At 41.7% G+C, this 20731-nt stretch overlaps 1 protein-coding gene across 9 annotated transcripts in view; it reads left to right on the top strand.

Moving 5' to 3' along the window:
• ABL1 (ABL proto-oncogene 1, non-receptor tyrosine kinase) overlaps positions 1-20731 on the top strand; it is a 119972-nt gene that overhangs the window by 72483 nt on the left and 26758 nt on the right. For 6 of the 9 annotated variants that reach the window (XM_050926097.1, XM_050926093.1, XM_050926094.1 and 3 more), the window contains one exon: positions 20240-20413. The exons of 1 other annotated variant lie outside the window; for it this stretch is intronic. In XM_050926097.1, coding sequence (XP_050782054.1) covers positions 20240-20413 — 174 coding nt within the window. Of the gene's footprint in view, positions 1-3114; positions 3541-16923; positions 17036-20239; positions 20414-20731 lie in introns of those variants that run through there. 2 more of the 9 variants (XM_050926100.1, XM_050926101.1) reach the window with 2 other exon arrangements.

Raw genomic sequence — 20731 nt, 5'->3', positions numbered from 1 at the left:
TGACAAGGAAAAGTAGAATAGGTCAGTATAAGTATGCATTACAACATGAGATTCAGAGCCGTTATTTGTTGCTACTCCATTGCAGTTCCCTAAACGTGGTACTCTTAGCATCAGCACGTGATGATTGGGTCACTTGTGTGTCTTGCATAACCCTCCTCACAATATTGTTGTTTAATCCTTCTTTTCACAATTCAATGGCTTAAATCTTTCAAAAGTGTAAACTTGGTGCATACAATATCTATTTGGAAAATAAATGGTCTCTGAGGCCATGGCTACACTAGAGAGTTGCAGCGCTGGTGAGGGGGTTACAGCGCTGCAACTTAGGATGTGGCTACACTTGCAAAGCACGGCCAGCGCTGCAACTCCCTGGTTGCAGCGCTGGCTGTACACCCGGTCGAGCCTCAGGTGTAGGGATTCCAGCGCTGGTGATCCAGATAAGGAGGTATCCCAGAATTCCTGTCCACAACAAACCGGAAGAAAGGGAGAGCTCGGAGTTCAGCCAAACTGCTTATTTAAAAAACAAACACAGCTCCTGTTTGCTGAGCGAGCGGAGGCAGGCAGGGGAATTACTTTGGAATGTTCACAGCTGTTTGCTTGAAGAGAGAAACAGCACGCTCACACGGCAGAGGGGGAGGGGGAAGTCCGTGTTCTGCAGTTGTTTATCTGGTCTGACGGGTATTTAGAAGTACATAATTTGCATTTAGTGAATAAGAGAGGAGTGGGGGAAGGGACTTAGAACTTTTAAAATGATTGAAGGTAGGCACTGTGTGTCTTCCAGTCCTTAGAACTTGCAAGGCAGGGAGCTGAGAACAGTGTCAACTCCAAAAATCCATTCTGTCTGTCTCCTCCACGCTCCCTGTCACATTCCACCCCATCCCCCTCTTTTGAAAAGCACGTTGCAGCCACTTGAATGCTGGGATAGCTGCCCACAATGCACCACTCCCAACAGCGCTGCAAGTGCTGCAAATGTGGTCACACTGCAGCGCTGGTAGCTGTCAGTGTGGCCACACTGCAGCGCTGGCCCTACACAGCTGTACGAACACAGCTGTAACTACCAGCGCTGCAAAACTGTAAGTGTAGACATGGCCTGAGTGAGTAGATAGCCCTCAGTTGTTCTTGGATCTTTGCTTAGTTCATCTACCTCCAGAGCACAGCTCAAGCAATACTCTTTTTTTCCTTTTTAAGGAAGGTAGCACTATGCAGGGCACCATACTTATGTGAAGAGATCAGAGTTTTGGCCTTGTCTCTACCACTGACTGTGAACTTGAGGAAGTTACTTAAATTGAGTCACAGGGATAGAGATAATAGTGCTCACCCATCTGTTTTGAGATGTGTGGATAAAACCAGAAACAGGGGTGCAAAGTGATTTATGCTATAGAAATAATGCATCTGGTGGTGTGATCAGTTACAGTGTTTCTTACAGTTTTAAAAAAATGGCATGGGTTGAGGGACTGGTGATTTCTTTCCAAGCTGTGCTGTTGGGAGAATACACCTCCACAGACCGGAACTCTGAAGCAAAACAGTGCTCTAAAATAATGTACACCTCTACCTCGATATAACGCTGTCCTCAGGAGCCGAAAAATCTTACCGTGTTATAGGTGAAACCGTGTTATATCGAACTTGCTTTGGTCCGCCAGAGTGCACAGCCCTGCCCTCCTGGAGCGCTGCTTTACCGTGTTATATCCAAATTTGTGTTGGATTGCGTTATGTTGAGGTAGAGGTGTATGTGGAGAATCTGGACTGTGTGTTTGCTGTGTTAGATACATGCTTCTCAGAATGCTGGAGACATGCAGAGTTTCCCTTGAAATATTAAATATTTGAAAACGTTAGAGGGAAAGGAGAAGTGCAATAGTTTATTTTGGCGCGATTCATTATGAAAACAAATATGGAGAGAAGCTTTTAGGGCGGGGAACACATGGAGGGAAAATATGAAGTCATGCTGGGGTCACTCCTCTTTGTGGATCCCAAGAGCTCTAGTCATGTTTGCAGCAACGGTGTTCCACACGTTGTGATGGTGTGTACCTATGTGATCTGCTGAAGTGTTTTTTTTTGTTTTTTGTTTTTTTTAAGAATTAGAAGAATACATATTACATACATTCCGTTTTATTTCTACTATGTAGAGCAGGGGTTTTCAACCTGTGGTCTGCAGACCTATGGAGATCCACAGACTATGTCTAAGGGGTCCACAAAAGGTGGCTACCACCATAGAACAGTGGTTTTCAACCTGTGGTCTGGAGACACCTGGGGGTCTGCAGATTGTCTAAGATTTCCAAAGGGGTCCACATCTCTATTCAAAAATTTTTAGGGGTCTGCAAATGAAAAAAGGTTGAAAACCACTGGTGTAGAAACATGCTTTTACATTGATGTATTTAAACAGAGGTACATCAGTGTAGACAGCCGAGGAGCCGAGCCACATGCGGGTTGGACATGCCACAAATACAAAATTTGGGAGAGCAGCAAGCAAGACCATACCCTTCACAAACCTGCAAAGCAGTGTTATGGGTGGGAGAGGCCATTGGGGTTCTCAAAAGTATTTCCCCTCTATGTAATAATTATTCAGAAAGTATAATTACTTCAGTTCTATGTATGTGAGTCTATACAACAGTAAATATCACAGTGGTGTCAGAATTGTACATTCTGGGGAATAATGGCAATTCCTCTCCTGCATTCTACTTAGTGTGGTGAATGGGAATGGCTGCCAGTGTTGCTTCTCTGCAGAGGAGTAAAGTTCAAAATATTAGTGTAAAGTGCTGTTGCTCTTTGGCGCTAGGACATTGTCTGTCCTTTGCCAGTCTGTGCATTCTTACTGCTGTAAATTTCCATATACACCTATGGGGTTATATAAATAATAATAATTAGCCCCTACTTTGTTTTGAGTTTCTTTGACTCTAAGGAAATGCCTCAAATGACGCTGTCATTGCTCCCGGGGCAAGGAAGACGGGTTGATTTGTTCTCTGGAAATGACTGAAGAAATATGTTAGTAGAATCCTGCTGTTGACCTAAATCATAGGCAAATTGGAACAATGAGGGGTTAAGTATGCTATGGGCGTTACTAGCCTATCTGATGTCATGAAGTCAGACAGCCAAAGCCTGAAGGGGGCCCTTTGTTGGCAGTTTAACGTAAGCAGCTCTGCCTGCACGAAGTGCTTAACGGAGTGAGAGTATGAGGGAAAGAATGGCAGAGTTTTGGAGCTGCCGCAAGAAGTAACTGCTTCCAACTTAGAAGGATTTTTTTTTCTCTCCCGACAAAAGAGTTAACAAAAGGGGAGCAAAACTTGAGTTAAGTTTCTGGGACTGGTACTATGGGCCCTGTGGATTATCTGTCTCTCTGGCTTATTCTTTTCATGGTTTTAAGAGTGCTGGATTTTTAGATCTCTTAACGGGAAACTCTTTTTTGTGTATGTGAAACCTAAGGGGGAGGGGAGAGAACACACAAGCCGAAGCCAAACTAACAAATGAAAATGTTGGAGATTTGCTTGAAATTGGTGGGTTGCAAATCGAAAAAAGGACTTTCCTCTTCCTCCAGCTGCTATTTGGAAGGTAAGTTCAAAACTGTGGCTCTTTGAAGTGGATTCTGGGGGAAATCTTGGCTACTTGAGGCCTAACAGCTGGATTCCTAAAGTCTGGAATCCCTTTGCTTAGGCCTCTGGTATATTGTGTGACTCTGCGTTGTGAGAAGAGCAGCCAGATTGTGTGGTCGTGGACCTTAACAGAGAAGTCCTTCCTCCACTTTTGAGTTGGAGCTAGAATGGAGAGACTTCTTATTTTCAAAGTTAGCCTAAGCTCATTAGTTTATTCTCACTTATGGGGATGAGGAGAATTTTCATGGTATATGTGGCTCCATGTGTTTTCAAAACCAGGTGATTTTCATTAACTACAGTATACAAAGCGAACATGGCCCTACCATTTATGGTTGTAAAATTTCAAGGGATCTTACTGCTGATAAAATAAACAAAGCCATATCTACAGGCCTTGAATTTAGTTTTGCCTGCAGAAGGGTCTCCCTTTTGGGGGGGAAAAGGGAGCAGGGAGAGAAGCCTCTCTTAAAGTTAGGAATGAAATCTAAAGAAGCCTAAATGCTTGAAAAGCATCTTACATTTCATTTAGATCACCAGAGCTGGTTGAATACTGCAAAATATTTTCTGCCAATATTCAGTTTTATTGTTTAATTCATTTTGATCAGACCTTTTGTGTTTGCTTTCCTCAAGAGTTCATGCAACTGAGTTTGACTTCCATGAATGCTCATGGAAAGCGAATTTCCAAGTCACATGTATCAGTATTTGTGGAAACTGAATTTTAAATTTGTATGCATGATTGGATAGAGAGGATTGGCCTTGTGGTTAAGGCACCGGACTGGGAATTGAGAGATATGGTTTCCTGGCTCTGCCACAGATTTCCTGTGTGACCTTAAGCAAATTACTTAATTCCATCTGTAAAATAGGGATGACATTGCTTTTCTCCGATCTTTGTCTGTCTGATTTATTTCCCTTATAAACTCTTTAGGACAGGGACTGTCTTTCACTATGTATTTGTACAGACACCAGTGTAGTGGGTCCCTGATCTTCTTTGGGGCCTGTAAGTGCTACTGAAGTTCAAATAATATGCATTCCAGAAATATGTTGTTCACTCATCAAATCAGGGACCAGAAACCAAACCTTGTGACTTAACTTGACCAATCATGGCTAACTGTTGCTCGAGAGTCAAATATTCATCAGAGAAATGTTCCCAATTAGTTTATAGATGAAAAAAATCACAAAAGACATGAATAATTTCTAATAAATCAAATTGAAGAAATTGTGATTTGCTTGTAGCTAGCTAAATAATAGTCTGAATTTGTAAAATATGTTTGCTGGTTCTGAATTACTCGTTCAGCTCTAATATCAAGAAGAAAAAGTGGCAAAAGCTTACTTTCCCCTGCTTCTTTCTTTTTCCATCCCTTGTAAGATTTGTTTTTCCCTGTGTTAATTAAAAACTATCATGCTGGGAGATCCAGTAGTGGCCAGACTTGGATATAAAATAGTTTTATTTTGCCTGAGGTGACAGGGCCGAACCAGTCTACAGAACTACTAATTCTATGCAATCCAGGTCTGTGCCACTCTTCTTTAAGACTGTTTTCCTTCATAGACATAGATTTCAAGGCCAGAAGGGACCATAGTGATCATCTAGTCTGGTCTCCTGTATAACACTGGCCATAGAACTTCTCCAAAACAATTCTGAGAACTTATTATTTTAGAAGAAAATCCAATATTGATTTTAAAATGGTCAGTGACTGAGAATCTACCACAGTCCATGGTAAATTGTTCCAATAGTTAATTACCCTTGCTGTCAAAATATATGCCTTATTTCCAGTCTGAATTTCAGCTTCTAGCCAGTAGATCATGTTACACCTTTCACTGCTAACTTGAAGAACCCATTATTAAATATTTGTTTCCCATGTGTAGGTACTTACAGACTGTCATCAAGTCACCCCGGACCTTCTCTTTAAGTTAAATACAGGGAGCTTCTTGAGTCTGTCACCATAATACATATTTTCTAATCCTTTAATCACTCTCGTGGCTCTTCTCTGAACTCTCTCCAATATATCAACATCCTTCTTGAATTATGGGTATAAGCACTGGACCCAGTGTTCCTGGAGTGGTCACACTGGTGCCAAATACTGAGGAAAAATAATTCTCTATTCCTACTCAAGATTACCCTGTTAATGCAGTCCTGGGGTGCATGGTCTCTTTTGGCCACAGCATTACACTGGAAGCTCGTGTTCAGCTGATTATCCACCAAGACCCCAAATCTTTTTCAGACTCACTGCTTCCTGGGATAGAGTCCCCATCCTGTAAGTATGGCCTGCATTCTTTGTTCCTAGATGTATAGATTTAGCTGTATTAAAACACACATTGTTTGCTTGTGCCCAGTTTACCCAGAGATCCAGATCCTTCTGAATCAGTTACCTGTCCTCTTAATTATTTACCACTTTCCCACTGTTTATGTCCTATGCAAACTTTGTAAGAGATGGTTTTGTTTTCTTCCAGGTTATGGATAAAAATATTAAACAGTGTAGGACCAAGAACTGATTCCTGCAGCACCTAACTGGAAACATACCCTCTTGATGACAATTCCTGGTTTACAGTTACATTTTGAGATCTCTGTTAGCCAGTTTTTTAAATCCATTTAATGTATGCCATGTTAATTTTATGTTTGAGTTTTATAATCAAAATGTTATGTGGTACCAAGTCAAAGAATGTTATATCAACAGTATTACCTTTTACCAACCAAACTTGTAATCTCACCAAAAAAAATCAAGTGAGTTTGACAAGATTTATTTTCCATAAACCTGTGTTGATTTGCATTAATTATATTACTTTTCTTTAATCTTTATTAAGTCCCATATCAGCTGCTTCATTATCTTGCCTGGTATTGGTGTCAGGCTTACAGACCTATAGTTTCCCAGGCCATCCCGTTTTACAACTTTTTTTTTTTTAATTGGCACAACATTAGCTTTCTTCCAGTCTTCTGGACCTTCTCCAGTGTTCCAAGACTTACAGAAAATCAACATTAATGGTCCAGCAAGTTCCTCAGCTAGCTCTTTCAAAACTCTTGAATGGAGGTTATTTGGGCCTGCTGATTTAAAAGTTTTAAACCTTAGTAGTTTCTGTTTAACATCATCCAGAGATACTAATGGGATGGAAAAAGAGATATGATCATCATATAATGAAACTATATAATCTTTTTTCCCCAAATACAGAACAGAAATATTTATTGAACACATCTGCCTTTTCTGCATTATTATTTGATAATTCTACCATATCCATCTAGTAATGGACCAATACCACTGGAGAGAATCTTTGTTCCATATATTTATTTATTCATTCATTCGTATATATAAAATAAAACACCTTATGGTCCTTAAGAGTGCTGGCCATAGATATTGTCTTGTGTCCCTTTGCTTCCCTTATCAATTTTCTACACTTCCCAACTTCTGATTTATATTAATTACTAAGAGTTTCCCATTTCTTCCATTTTGTTTTATTTATATATAAAATTTATTTTTATAAAACTTCCCCTCTAAACCAGGTCAGTTTTTAAACCAGCCTGGCTGACTTCCTCAGTTCTGACTTTTTGGGCATCTAGTAAGGTATCCTTAAATGATTCCTAATTATCCTACACGTTTTTCTGATTAAATTCATCTTCCCAGCTTAGTTCACTCATAATTGTTTTCAGTTTTGTGAAACTGGCCGTATTAAAGTTGTGTGCGTGTGTGAAAATTGGTTGTACTTTATTCTGCTTGGACATTATAAATATGATCAAGATTAAATTTTAGTTCTGTGGTCAGTTTCTCTTTCTGTTAGGACATGGTCTAATAAAGAGTTGCTTGTTTTGGCTGGAACACTTTTTGAGTTAGGAAATTGTCATCTGTACTGTTTAAAAAATCCAAGGATGTTTTAGTACTGGCAGCATGAGACCTCCAGTATGTGTCACTGAAATTGAAGTCCCCACGATCACACAGGTTTTTTCCCCTACAGATGCGGGGTGCATAAGGAGATGGTCAGCTTGTTCCCTATTTTGATTTGGTGGTCCGTAGCAGACACTAATACCCCTATTTTTATGGGAAGACTTGAACCACATTGGGCCACCACTGTACTGCAGCTAGGTCCTTCATACAGTTTTTAGGGCCTTATGTGTTGCATACACTATAATCTTCCCAGCAAAAGTTACCATTGAGGGATGTTTTTACAGCATGGTATTGCTCTAATTATGCTGCTGTACAATGTGGTCTCATGCGTGGATACAATCAAACCATGTTAAAAAGATGATATTGAAATGTACTGCAGCCTTTGTCTTTACAGTTCCAAAATGGGGTTATAACACAGTTTGACTGAGGGCTTGTCTACATCAGAAAGTTGCAGCGCTGGTGAGGGAGTTACAGCGCTGCAACTTAGGAGGTGTACACATCTGCAGGGCACCACCAGCGCTGCAACTCCCTGTTTGCAGCGCTGGCCGTACTCCTGTTTTGTCTCGGGTGTAGAGGATCCAGCGCTGGTGATCCAGCGCTGGTAATCAAATATAGACACTTACCAGCGCTTTTCTTGACCTCCGTGGAATAAGCAGGTATCCCAGCATACCTGAGGAAGCCTCTGGTAATCAAGCTGGTCTCCTTCCCCGGTTTGCTCTCGCGTTCCCCGAACCCCGAGCAAGCAGGTCTCCTTCCCCGCGGTTTGCTGGGTGGTTCCGGGAACGCGAGAGCAAACCGCGGCGAAGCTGGTCTCCTTTCTCGGTTTGCTCTCGCGTTCCCCGAACCCCGAGCAAGCAGGTCTCCTTCCCTGCGCTTTGCAGGGTGGTTCGGGAACGCGAGAGCAAACCGGGAAAGGAGACCAGCTTCGCCGCGGTTTGCTCTCGCGTTCCCCGAACAAGCAGGTCTTCTTCCCTGCGGTTTGCAGGGTGGTTCCGGAACGCGAGAGCAAACCGGGAAAGGAGACCAGCTTCGCCGCGGTTTGCTCTCGCGTTCCCCGAACCTCCCTTGAAGCCGCCCAACAGCGCTGCAGTGTGGCCACATCTAACACCACTTGCAGCGCTGGTTGCTGTAAGTGTGGCCACTCTGCAGCGCTGGCCCTATACAGCTGTACTAATACAGCTGTAACAACCAGCGCTGCAAAATTTTAGATGTAGACATGGCCTGAGTGTGCACTGGCAAGACCAAATTGCTATGAGGTGGTCCCCTGATACTATAAATTGTCTTTGCTTCAGTTTCTCTAAAGCTGCATCTATATGCTCATTTCCTATAGTGGACTGGAAAATGAGTTTGGAAACAACATTTAAACACTCTTCCAGCAAACTGATATCTAGACAAATTTATTTCCCAGCCCAGGATAAAGCTGAAGTCAGCATCCGAAGATGATGATGTAAACCAACAAGCATTGCAATTGTAGTTTTTAATAATCTTTACTCTCCTGCTGGGACCGAAGAGTCAGGGAATATAGATAGCATCATAATCCTGATCAGTTCTGCATCTCTCTTGGGAAGGGGATTGAAGAGTGGAAATATAACAGCATCATAGGGAAAAGAATAGGATTTGTGCCATCCCTTTCTGAAGCTTAAAGCCTGATCAAGTATTTTAGATACTTTTCAATTCTATTGTAATTTTAAGAAGAAAACTACAATATCTGTTTCTATGCTGTTCCATTTCTCTCTGATGGACACACTTGAGCACCAGGTGGGCTCATCCAAATCACAAATTCCAGAGGGACAGGTGCAAAGCATTTGCTTATATTATTCAAAGAATGAGGACATCTGTTCCACATGAGGACATGATCATTTTGGTGGAAGCAACAGGTCCTCACCTGAGCCTATGATCTAGTACAGGGGTAGGCAACCTATGGCACAGGTGCCGAAGGCGGCACGTGAGCTGATTTTCAGTGGCATTCACGCTGCCCAGGTCCTGGCCACCAGTCCAGGGGGCTCTGCATTTTAATGTAATTTTAAAGCTTCTTAAACATTTTAAAAACCTTATTTACTTTACATACAACAATAGTTTAGTTCTATATTATAGACTTATAGAAAGAGACCTTCTAAAAACATTAAATGTATGACTGGCACGCAAAACCTTAAATTAGAGTGAATAAATGAAGACTCTGCACCTACTTCTGAAAGGTTGCCAAACCCTGGTCTAGTAAGACCATCTTTGTAAAGAGCACCAGGAGATTAATATTCCTCAAGGGCCATAAATTATGGACTATTGCTCTTGAATCCTTATAAGCTGTGTGTCATCTTCTATTCCTCCCCAATTACATTGCGACACAGTGCCACAAGACACACACACACCCCCGGGATCTTACTGTGCTATCCCTGTCTTAGCAACATGTGGAGTTATAGGAGAGAAAAAAGAGGAAGCAGGTGACAGTCTTGTGCTTTCATGACTAACATAGACTATAAAGCAGGGGTGGGCAAACTACGGCCCATGGGACCATCCTGCCCGAACTCCTGGCTTGATTGGAAGGGTGGCTTGATTGGATCACAAAGGGATCCTTGCTGAGGGCTGTGGAACCTTGCTGGAAAAACTGTGATAGTGCCTATCCTAGCAACCCCATTTTGTTGTGCTCTCTAACATTACCAGATGCTCAGCAAGGAAGAGAATCTGTGTAATTGTTTCATGCTAGTGTTATAGGTGGTGTGACTCTGAAACTACTGTTTTTTAAACTAATGAAGGTTAGCTTAAATGTCACATTTCCCCTAAATCTACGTTGTTTGAATCATAGTCGAACAAAGTTGTTTGTTTTTGTTTTGTAAAGGGATTCTGATTGAAAACCATATCTAAAGTGAAGGAAGAGGGTAATTACTTATCTGTGTTGCTAAGAATACCTGGAAAAATCTGACAAACTGAATTGACTTTTCAGAACTGATGCTGTTTACTGTCTGCATTTCTCTCAGCTTGGGTAATGAAAATAGACCAATCAGTTAACTTTAATTTGCAGTAAGTTTGATTTAACTTTATAGTCCTCATGCATTAGCACAATGCTGCAGTGTGTGGCTTGCAAGCACTACAGGGGAATATAACAGAATAAACCTGTATTCATTCCAATTATTAATAAATTCATGAACATATTTTACAAAACATAATAGTTGTAATTTTTTTGTAAAAACAAGACCTAAATCTTGGACATACTACCATCAGGAAGTTTACTACACTAAGCTGGAACCACTCACTGTTACTTCTGTTGTGCTCTGTGAATTCATCCACTCATGTGTTGCTACTGAACAGTCAGACATGTTGTGTCACAATGGTCTTGTCCTACAAGAATTGAAGTTGTAGGAGACTTCTGTTATATTTATCATTTAGTTTCTAGGAATGGAGATCATTGAGAGTCTTTTTTGCATGTTTGTGGGTAGGTGGAAGGGATTGAGTATTGCTTCAAAGTGCTTTGCTCTGTAGGGATGGGCTTAAGCGTGTGCTATAAATGTATTGCTGAATTGAGACCTCTCAGGTTTTTCCTTGTTTGATTAACTAAGTAGTTCTTAAGATAAGCTGGACTTTTTTCTCTCTCACACATTCTTCCCACTGGGAAGACAAGGAAACTCTGTCAGGGAATGTGTCTTCACAGCAAGCAAGATCCTGTGGCCACTAGTCTCAGAACCTGGGTCTACAGACTCAAGTTTGCGGGGCTCATGCTACTTGGTTAAAAATTGCTGTGGAGATGCTTGGTCTAGAACTCCAGCTCTGAAGCCTAGTCAGACCATCTACACTAGTCTACAGGCTATTTTTAACTCTGTAGCATGAGCCTGTAGACCCAGCTTCTGAGACGCACTGCTGCAGTATCCTGCTTGCTATGTAGATATACCCTGGGGGGACAGCCAGTACCAAAGGTCCAGATTTTCAAGTGTTTAGATTCAATACTATAGGATAATGGTGAACTCAGAAATGACCTTACATGTAGAACTGGAAAGGCGTGGACTAAATGGAGAGAAATGAGTGGAGTGATTTGAGATAGAAGGATGCCTATCAAACTGAAAAGGTCAGATATACAAGACAGTAATTAGGTCTGCACTTTTGTATGGCTCTGAATGCTGGCACTGAGGAAGAGACGGGAACAGATCTTAAACACCGTGGAAATTAAAATATTAACATGCATGGATCATGTTCAGAACAAACGAATTAAGGGAAATGTAAAAGTAGTACTAATTATAGAAAAAATGAGGAATCCAAGCTTAGATAGTTTGGACATGTATAAAAAGATCTGAAGAATGTATAGGAAGCAGGATGTTAAATTTAAGAAGTGGAGGGTAAGAGAAGGTTTGGAAACCCAGCTGTGGAGATTCTGAAGAACTGTTTCAAGACAGGCTGTAATGGAGGAGAACTCAAAGAGCTGACCCCATATGAATGGGACTAAGGCTAGAAGAAGATATTGTTCCCACTAGGAAATATTTTAAAGTGGGAGGAGAAGAAACGTTTGTCATCTGCTCCACCTCTCCCCCTCACTTTCATCCTTATCTTTGCCAATTTGCAGAGGCATAGTAAGTACGTGTGCCAATCTGATCTGAAAAATGGAGCGAGTCCCAAATTGGGGCTGAAATATTCTTGCTTCCTTTTTTGGAAGGCTGCTAGTTATAATGCTATAAAGCAGAAGCCTTACTTAAACCTGTAAACATTCTCTATAATGTGGAAAACTATTTTGTGCATGCTGATAAAATCCTTTGTTTTCTAAAGCAACCAAAGACATAATTTCTAAACTTCTAGCCATCAGATTACGTGGATATTCTTTTTTGGTAGAATGTCTTTTTACAGTTACATTAGACCAGCCTAGGATTTGGAGCAGCCAGTAGTCATTGTCCTATTCTTGGAGAGAGCTTCTCTTCATGCACTTCAGAGGTACCAGGCCAGATTCTGATCCCAGTAACACTGACTAAAATCAGTGGATTTTCTTTAGGCTTACACTGATGTAACTGAGATCAAAATCTGGCTTTGTGGTGAATAAATTTGGAACAAATAAAGTGTATTAAGTGGCCATTGCTGCTCAGGGAAACTTTCATTTTGTTTTACCCAATCAAATAATTTTGGTTGCAGACCAATACAGCACGTGCGTTCAATCTGTCTCCTCCTTTCCCATCCTGTCCCCTGGCATCTCTTCTCTCGCTGACGGTATAGTTCTTTGCATCACTGTACATTTCTGGTTTTGTTATGACCTATTAGTTATCCACTAACTTCAGTTGTTCCTGCCGTGTCACATCTTTGTTACAGACCTGGATGCTACCCTTCCACATTGGCTGGGATGAGGAAGGTGGTATAATTTCATGGGAAGAGTTGTATTTGATTTCAAATATAAAACTGATCATCCAGGGACTGGTCACACATATCCACACTTTCTAGGAAGTATGTTAAGTGCTTAGCTCTTACATAGTGCTCTCCTTCTCCATAGCTCAGATGTGGGTGAGCATCATTGTTCATCGTCAAGAGGAGGAAAGTAAAACAGATTAAAATGTTCAGAATTGCCCAAGTCCCATTGACTTTCACTGAGAGTAAGGCACATCTGAAATGTTTACCCTAAGGCCACGGCTACACTACAGCATAAAATCGAAATTATTAAAACAGGTTTTATAAAACTGGTTTTATAAAATCGATTTTACGCATCCACACTAGGGCACATTAATTCGGTGGTGTGCGTCCATGGTCCTAGGCTACCATCGATTTCCGGAGCGGTGCACTCTGGGTAGCTCAGTAAAAGAATGAGACCAATAACTTCGATTTCCGTCCACACTAACCCTAAATCGATATAGTAATATCGATTTTAGGGTTACTCCTCTCGTTGGGGAGGAGTACAGAAATCGATTTTAAGAGCCCTTAAAATCGATTTAAAGTGCCTTGTAGTGTGGACGGGTACAGCGTTAAATCGATTTAACGCTGTTTAAATCGATTTAATGCTGTAGTGTGGACCAGGCCTAAGTGATTTATCCAAGATCACATGACAAGATGATGCCAGAGCCAAGAATGGAATCTAGGTCTCCCTTGCTGTGTCTTACGTCCTAGCCTCTGTGCCATGCTGCCTGTCTAAAACTAGTTATTGCCAAGAGTCAAGAATTCTTTGCCATGGTATCAAGGGTCTACAAGCAGAATTAATGTGATGAAATTAAGAAGGGGAAAATGCCAGGAAAATACCCACCCTGATGAAGAAGCCTATTAAAAACAATAGAATTGTCTCCCAGAGGAAGTGGTGGAAGCCATAGCACTGGGAAGACTCTTAGGCTTGGCTGGAAAGAATACTAGAAAGTACACTGTGTGTCTCGTGCTTGCATTGTTGGGAGAGGGAGGGGATGGAGTAGAAAGCCTAACAGGACTTGTTTGTCAGAGTGGGAATGAGCCAGACATGACCATAGTTAAATTCATCTATAGATTTGGGGCTGTGGCTTTTTTTTTTTTTCTTTTGGGACTTATTCCAGCTGTCCCGCACTTGGTTAATAGGGCTTGCTGTGTTCTATAAAGTTCTTGTTCAAATGTATAAATTGTGTGTGTTCTGTGGAAGCTCGTTTTTCATCTCTGGAGTCTCCAAGCCTTTTTTCTGACTGTGCCAATCAGTGCAGGCTGAGTCTGACCTTCCCCTTGTGAAAGAACGGAATGACTTTTTAAAAATGTGTATCCCCGCCGGTGGAATTGTAATGGAGCAAATATGGAAGAGTGTGACCAAATGTAAATAAAATAGTTTAGGTTGAGAAAGTTTGGATCTGTGCTGCTATTCATTTAGAAATAGGTGACACCTCATGTGAACATTTGTTGTCGCACTGACTATATTAGACTAGGCTAATGAAATGTTAACTTGCAGCGCAAGTTATGGTAAAAGCCTTTGTTGCAGAAGGTTATATGAGGCTGCTATAAATTGGTTGACAGAACAGGCTGAGCATGAACTCGCTGAGTGGGACGGGTTATGAAATAAAACCTGGAATTTCCCTTCTCTTTGGAAGGATCTGTTCTACAGATTTTTTAATATACAGATTCCAAGAGGCACAGAAAATCTGAGTGGCCACTAAGGAAATAGTGGGGATAAAGAGGCAGCTATTCCAACAGTCGTCAAGTATGTACAAAACTCAGGAGTATTGAATCTTCTTCTGTTTGTGTATCTATTCTGGCTCTTAGTAGAAATTTTTGGGGAGTCGGGGAGAGGGGAAACCCTTCAGATTGATTGACAGTGTGACATGAGGAGATTAATAATCTATTCTGTGTCCTCCAGCTACTCCTTCGCTCACATGACCATGTGAAAAAGTGCCGGCAGAGTTTAGAAGTCCACGGGGATGTTTGTTTTGTTGGAAGATGTGAAGTCTCTTCCTCCCCAAGGGACTGCCCAGCCATCAGCCTGCTTCCCCTTTTGTTTTCCAGTCTTGTGCTTTAATTATTAAGGCAATCTGGTCACTTTGGTCTAGACCGGAATTCTTTGCATCCAAGAATGTTTTTTTATATATGGTCTCTAAAAGTGACTCACTACCTGGAGTAAGCAGTAATTAATGAGACTGCTAGGCCTACTAGATCTTTTAGTGTATTAACATGAATGAATGCTATGTGAGAGAGAGGCTTCTTTTGGAAGGGATGAGGAAAGTGTTTCACCAAATACCTGACTCTCAAGAACTGCAGCAACTGTTAAAATGTAGTCTGTATGTGGGCACCTATCCCGGTTCAAGGGTGCTATAAAGAAGCAAGTAGTCGTGGTGTTGGTCACAGTGGAGATTTGTACAACAGTAGAGCCTAGGGGCCCCGGGCAAGTATCAGGCATCACCGTGCAGGACACTGTACAGATAGGTAACAACAAAAGAGCGCTCCTACCCCAGAGAATTTGTCGTATAGGCCCATGACAGGACGCTATTGATGAATGAAATAGAAAAATGGGAGAGCTTGGCGCACCAAGGCACCACAAGGTAATAATAAAGTGAGTTCTTGCAGAAGAAGCAGTAGTCTCCACTCACCACCTGCCTTGTCGTTGGCAGCTGACAGCATTCAGTCAGCATCACGGCAGAGGTAAGTTATGGAGGGATTTGACTGGCTGAATGGCTTGGTAATGCTTTATTAAAATTGTTCACCTCCCATCATTGGTTCTAGCCCAGAATGTTTGTGACTGAAAAGAGGGCTCAGTGCTTTACAAATACAGTGAGGTGTAGTCAGTGCCCCAAGATGTTATCTCATTTGGAGAGGTACGGTGTGGATATTTAAGGGATTTTGATGTACAGTGGGAAATGGATACCAAGGTAAAAAGAAGGTGATTGTTCCAAGTGTAGGGAGCAGCAAGCAAGACCGGATAAAGGCCATGGCCAACAGAGGAGCAGAGAGAGTAAACAACATCTTTAAGGAAAAGGGAGAGTGGCAGAGTGGTGCTGATAGGACTTTTACTTCTGCTGTACGCCCTAGTAGAAGCAGAAGCCTGAGTGACTGTGGCAGAGAACTTTTTTTTAAATCGATTTTAAGCCCCAATAGGAGAGAATGTGAATAGGTTGTGCGCAGGATTATCAGAACATAAGTTTCTTGCAGAGGGAGTTTTTAAGACATTCAGAAGTCCAGACAGGATATGTCTATCTCTGTCAGGTATGGATAGTCGAAGCCTGTCAGCTTTGTCTTACATTTCTTTCAGTTATTTCTTAGTAAGTTAGCCCAGATGTTCTTGAATTGGAGTTTCATTTGTTTGTGTGCTCTGTGTGTCTCCCATTGTAAAGTTCTGATAGCTAATGAGTCAAGAAGATACCAAGGGAGTGGGGTCGTGTTCATCTCATGTGTATAGCATGTACTGTGTGATCTGTGCTGGTTTAAGCCATAATTGTATGGTCAGGGAGACTCTTTGAAGTTTCCTGCTATAATAATCTCCCAGTTTAAAAGAAAAGAAAAAAAGCCCAGCCAACAGTTTAGATTGTTCAGTAATCCCATTCTCACCAATCTCCAGGCTTGTGGAATGTTGTCCATGACGGTTTGAGGCATACCCCACAGAATAATTTGCAAAAATGTATTATCAAGAAAACTAGTCTTCTAGACTTTAGCACTGTAAGTTGCAGTTGCTTTTAATGTTTTGATAGTGTCATCTGATGGTCTGAAAATAAACAAGTAACTTGGTATCTATATATATAGAATCAGTTTTGACATCACTGTGGACTATGGGTGAGAACAGGACTTTTGTGGGGTACTGTAGCCTCACTCCAGTGTCCTGATTCATGGACAGGCCTAAACAAATCCCCTGCTAGGCCTCAGTCACATTCTAGCTGGAGGTGAGACTACCTTGGATTTCCTGCCTTCCTGTTGAACAGTCCCCAGTGGGAGGCCTTTTCCTTCCTATCTGAGGTTATGGTACATCCCTCAGCATAAATTGCACTGCTTGCACCGTATTTGGGGGGAGTAGATCTTTCATGATAAACCACTTCTTACTGATGCTGTGGATCAGTCACCTCCAGCTGTTTGCTGTCTGTTTATTCCAGGTATTTACCAGTCTGATGATGTAACTCACTTTGGAGTAACTCCAATCAGTGCAGCACCCTGAGTTTGATAAGGGGAGCTTAATGGGCTTGACAAGATCAAAGTATTTTCATGGTAAAATTATTATAGCTTAATTTTCTGTTTCTTCCTTTTATTGTCCCTATTAAAGCAGGTCTGGAGCATTAAAATATGTATCAGCATTACACAAAAAGGAAGTATTGGGGTAGCCGTGTTAGTCTGTACCCACAAAAGCAACAAGGAGTCCAATGTCTTCAGATATGCTTTTTCTAAATCTCTCAGTTGTTTTTTGACCTTTCAGCATTTTATATTTTTTCTTTTGTGAAGCAATATGATTTGACTTCTTGATCTGCTACATAAATATACTTCCCAACAGCAAGTATTTGGCTAAGAAAGTAGGCTTAATTATGTGTATAGATATCTTTGAATTTAACCAGTCCAAATAATTATAGTAAACTCTAATAATACTACAGACTCTGAGCATGTATGTATCTATCTTGATGACTTGCACCAACATGCTGCGGTTACTGAATTTTTGTCAGTTGTTGAATAATAACTTTTTTTTACCACTACATACCCTAAAGCAAACAGATCTAACTTGATGAAGTCTGGATTTTAGCCATTCTCCAATGTAATAACAATCACTGCACATTCACTCCACTCGTGTGTAGTATCCCCTCTGCATAGAGTTTGAAACCTCCTTTCCACTAGTGTTGGTTCACTTTCTAAATAGCTCCCAGCTTGTTTCAAAATCATGTTTCTAAAAGTTTGGAGTGATTCCCAAATTACTATTCCCCACTTGCATCTGAGAAACTCCAGCTGGCTGTAGTAGTAATGGTCAATCCATGATCATTACTGAGCAGGAAGGGGGACCTGAACAAAAGATTTCTTGGAGCTTCCTGCATCACAAAAGGGAGCCAGGGAGGATGTGAGAACTGGTATTTTCTTGGAAATGTAGAACAGTTTTCTTCAGATCGAGGGCATTACACTCCCCCTCCTTGTCTTGGGCATCACACAGCTGGAGCTCGACTCCAAGGCCTGGTCTAGCCTAGAAAGGGTTTGCCAGTATAGTTCATACTAGTTCCTCAACCAAAATAAGCAATAATGTCAGAAGGACTTTTTTGCTATATAACTGCATCTATACTAGGGCTTTTTGCTGGTATAAAAATGTCATGATGAATCACACCCCTTACTGACATTATTGTACTGGCAAAAGTTTGTGGTACAGTAACTCCTCACTTAACGTTATAGTTCTGTTCCTGAAAAATGTGACTTTAAGTGAAACGATGTTAAGCAAATCCAATTTCCCCATAAGAATTAAAGTAAATGGGGAGGGAGGGGGGGTAGGATCCAGGGAATTTTTTTCATCAGATAAAAAACTATATATTATATAGACATACACACAGTATACGTTTTTAAACAAACAATTTAATACTGTTCACAGCTATGATAATTGTGAAGCTTGGTTGAGGTGGTTAGATGGTGAAAGAGGGAGGGATATTTCCCAGGGAATGCCTTGCTGGTAAATGATGAACTAGCACTCGGCTGAGCCCTCAAGGGTTAACACATTGTTAATGTAGCCTCTCACACAAGGCAGCATGAACAGGAGGGAGGGGAGACAGCATAGCAGACAGAGACAGACACACACCTTGTGTGTGGGAGAGGGAGAGAGATGCACACTGCCCTTTAAGTAAGCTGACCCACTCTTAAGTGCACTGTCTTTTTAAGTGGATCAGGAAGTTGAGACAGCAGCTGCTGCCCCAAGCTCTCTCTGTCTCTCTCCATTCATGTCCCCTCCCTGCTATATATGGAGAAGGGGTAAACAGGATGCAGGAATGGGGGTGGGGGACACCCTGACATTAGCCCCCGCCCTTCTCCCGCTGCACAGCAAGCAGGGGTCTCTGGGAGCAGCTCCAAGGCAGAGGGCAGGAGCAGCACATAGCAGTGCGGGGAGGGACAACTGAACTGCCTTGATAGCCTGCTGGGCGGCTGCAGCACGTGGAACTTAGGGGAGCGGGGAGTTGATAGGTGGAGCTGATGGGGGGCTGCTGGTCGACTCTGGTTCCAAGCCCCCACCAGCTAGCTGCAACAGGCGGTTTTTCCTGCAAGCAGTGGACAAAGCAGGCAGCTGCCAAACAAAGTTAGAAGGGAGCATTGCATGTTCCTTAATTGATCAGCAATGAAACAATGTTAACCGGGACGACTTTAAGTGAGGAGTTACCATATACTCCTGGCCTGAGATGCCCCCCTCCAGGCTGCTGCCATGTGAACCCCAGAAAGAAAGGTTTAGAACTTATTTGTGGCAGCAGAGATGAGGTTGAGTGTATGCTGAACTAATCCATTCTACAACAGTTAGGAGAAATTTGCAGCAGCAGCTTGAAGGTTCTCTGCTGTGCTTGGACTAGCTTGAAATTTTGAGTGGCTCTTTCTGTTGAATGCTAACAGTATAATGTGCCACTTCGTTCCGGAGGCCTTGAAACTGTTTTTTCATTGTGAAGACCAACTGTCTGGAATTTTTCCCTTGAGGCAGCTGAAGGCATCACAGACACCTACAAATGTGCAAAGAATGAAAGAAAAATGGTCCCAGCTCTGCTTTGTGCATGTCACCAGCTGCTGTCGAAGGAAACACAGCCTTGTACTCTGAACTAGTTAGGTAAAATAATGAAGAGGGAAGGTAGTTTATATTTTTTTTTTAAGTAGAAGTATTTCTAATAGTAACCTCTGTATATTGTGCCCCATAATCATTGTCTTGTGTGTCTTATAATGATTTGGGATCTTTGATTTTTTTAATTAAAAAAAATTTAGCAGATTTACCTTTGTTCTTAAAAATAAATAAATCTGACATCCAGTAGGTATTTGAGCCAAGACAAACACCTGTCAGGGATGGTCTAGATGATAATTTGTCCTGCCATGAGTGCAGGGGACTGGACTAGATGACCTCTCAAGGTCCCTTCCAGTCCTATGAGTCTCTATGACTTGCAAAGCAGCAGGCAGGCTATGTGAATAGAAATTTACTGAAAGGGAGAAAAGATGTCTTCTCTCTTCACCAAGGCAGGGAAAATGCATCTTACAGAAAAGAATGTGGGGACCCTATTGCACAAAGCTGTGGAGTGAGAGTGCTCCATATGCTCCATGCGATTTGTATTAAGGTAATGACCATTTTTGCCCTCTGCCCATGTACATGAGGACCACAGATGTCAAGAAATGAAATAAACGAGAAACTCGTAATGGGTGCAAAAAACAGATGGCTTTTATCAGCAAGATTGAGCCTATTTTTTTCTTTTTTCTCTTCTCCTCCAGAAGCCCTTCAGAGGCCAGTAGTATCCGATTTTGAGCCCCAGGGTCTGAGTGAAGCAGCCCGTTGGAACTCGAAGGAAAATCTCCTGTCTGGTCCTAGTGAAAATGACCCCAATCTTTTTGTTGCACTATATGATTTTGTGGCGAGTGGGGACAACACTCTCAGCATAACTAAAGGTAAGAGATCTCCAGGGGGTGCTTTAGAGCATCTGCGACAAGGAACAAGAAAATTGAAGTCAGTCAGGAATATTTGAGTTCATAATCCCTATGAAACACATCAGTGTAATCATTGTAGGGGAAATTGTCCTAAAACAAATGAAGACACAAGGAAAGAGCCTTTTAAATGGGATAGTCTGCTTAAAGTGTGCACTGGGGGAAGAAAATTGTATACTAAAATTAAGCCCTTCAGTGGAAGCAAGGATTTAAAACTGGATTAAACCTTAACTGTACTTTTAAAGTACTTTTTAGGGTATGGTCTATAGCTTTATAACTGTT

This window comes from Gopherus flavomarginatus, chromosome 17 (genome assembly GCF_025201925.1).
Source record: "Gopherus flavomarginatus isolate rGopFla2 chromosome 17, rGopFla2.mat.asm, whole genome shotgun sequence".
Lineage (NCBI taxonomy): Eukaryota > Metazoa > Chordata > Testudines > Testudinidae > Gopherus > Gopherus flavomarginatus.
The sequence above is the reverse complement of the archived record's forward strand: the minus strand, read 5'-3'. Positions and strand labels throughout refer to the sequence as shown.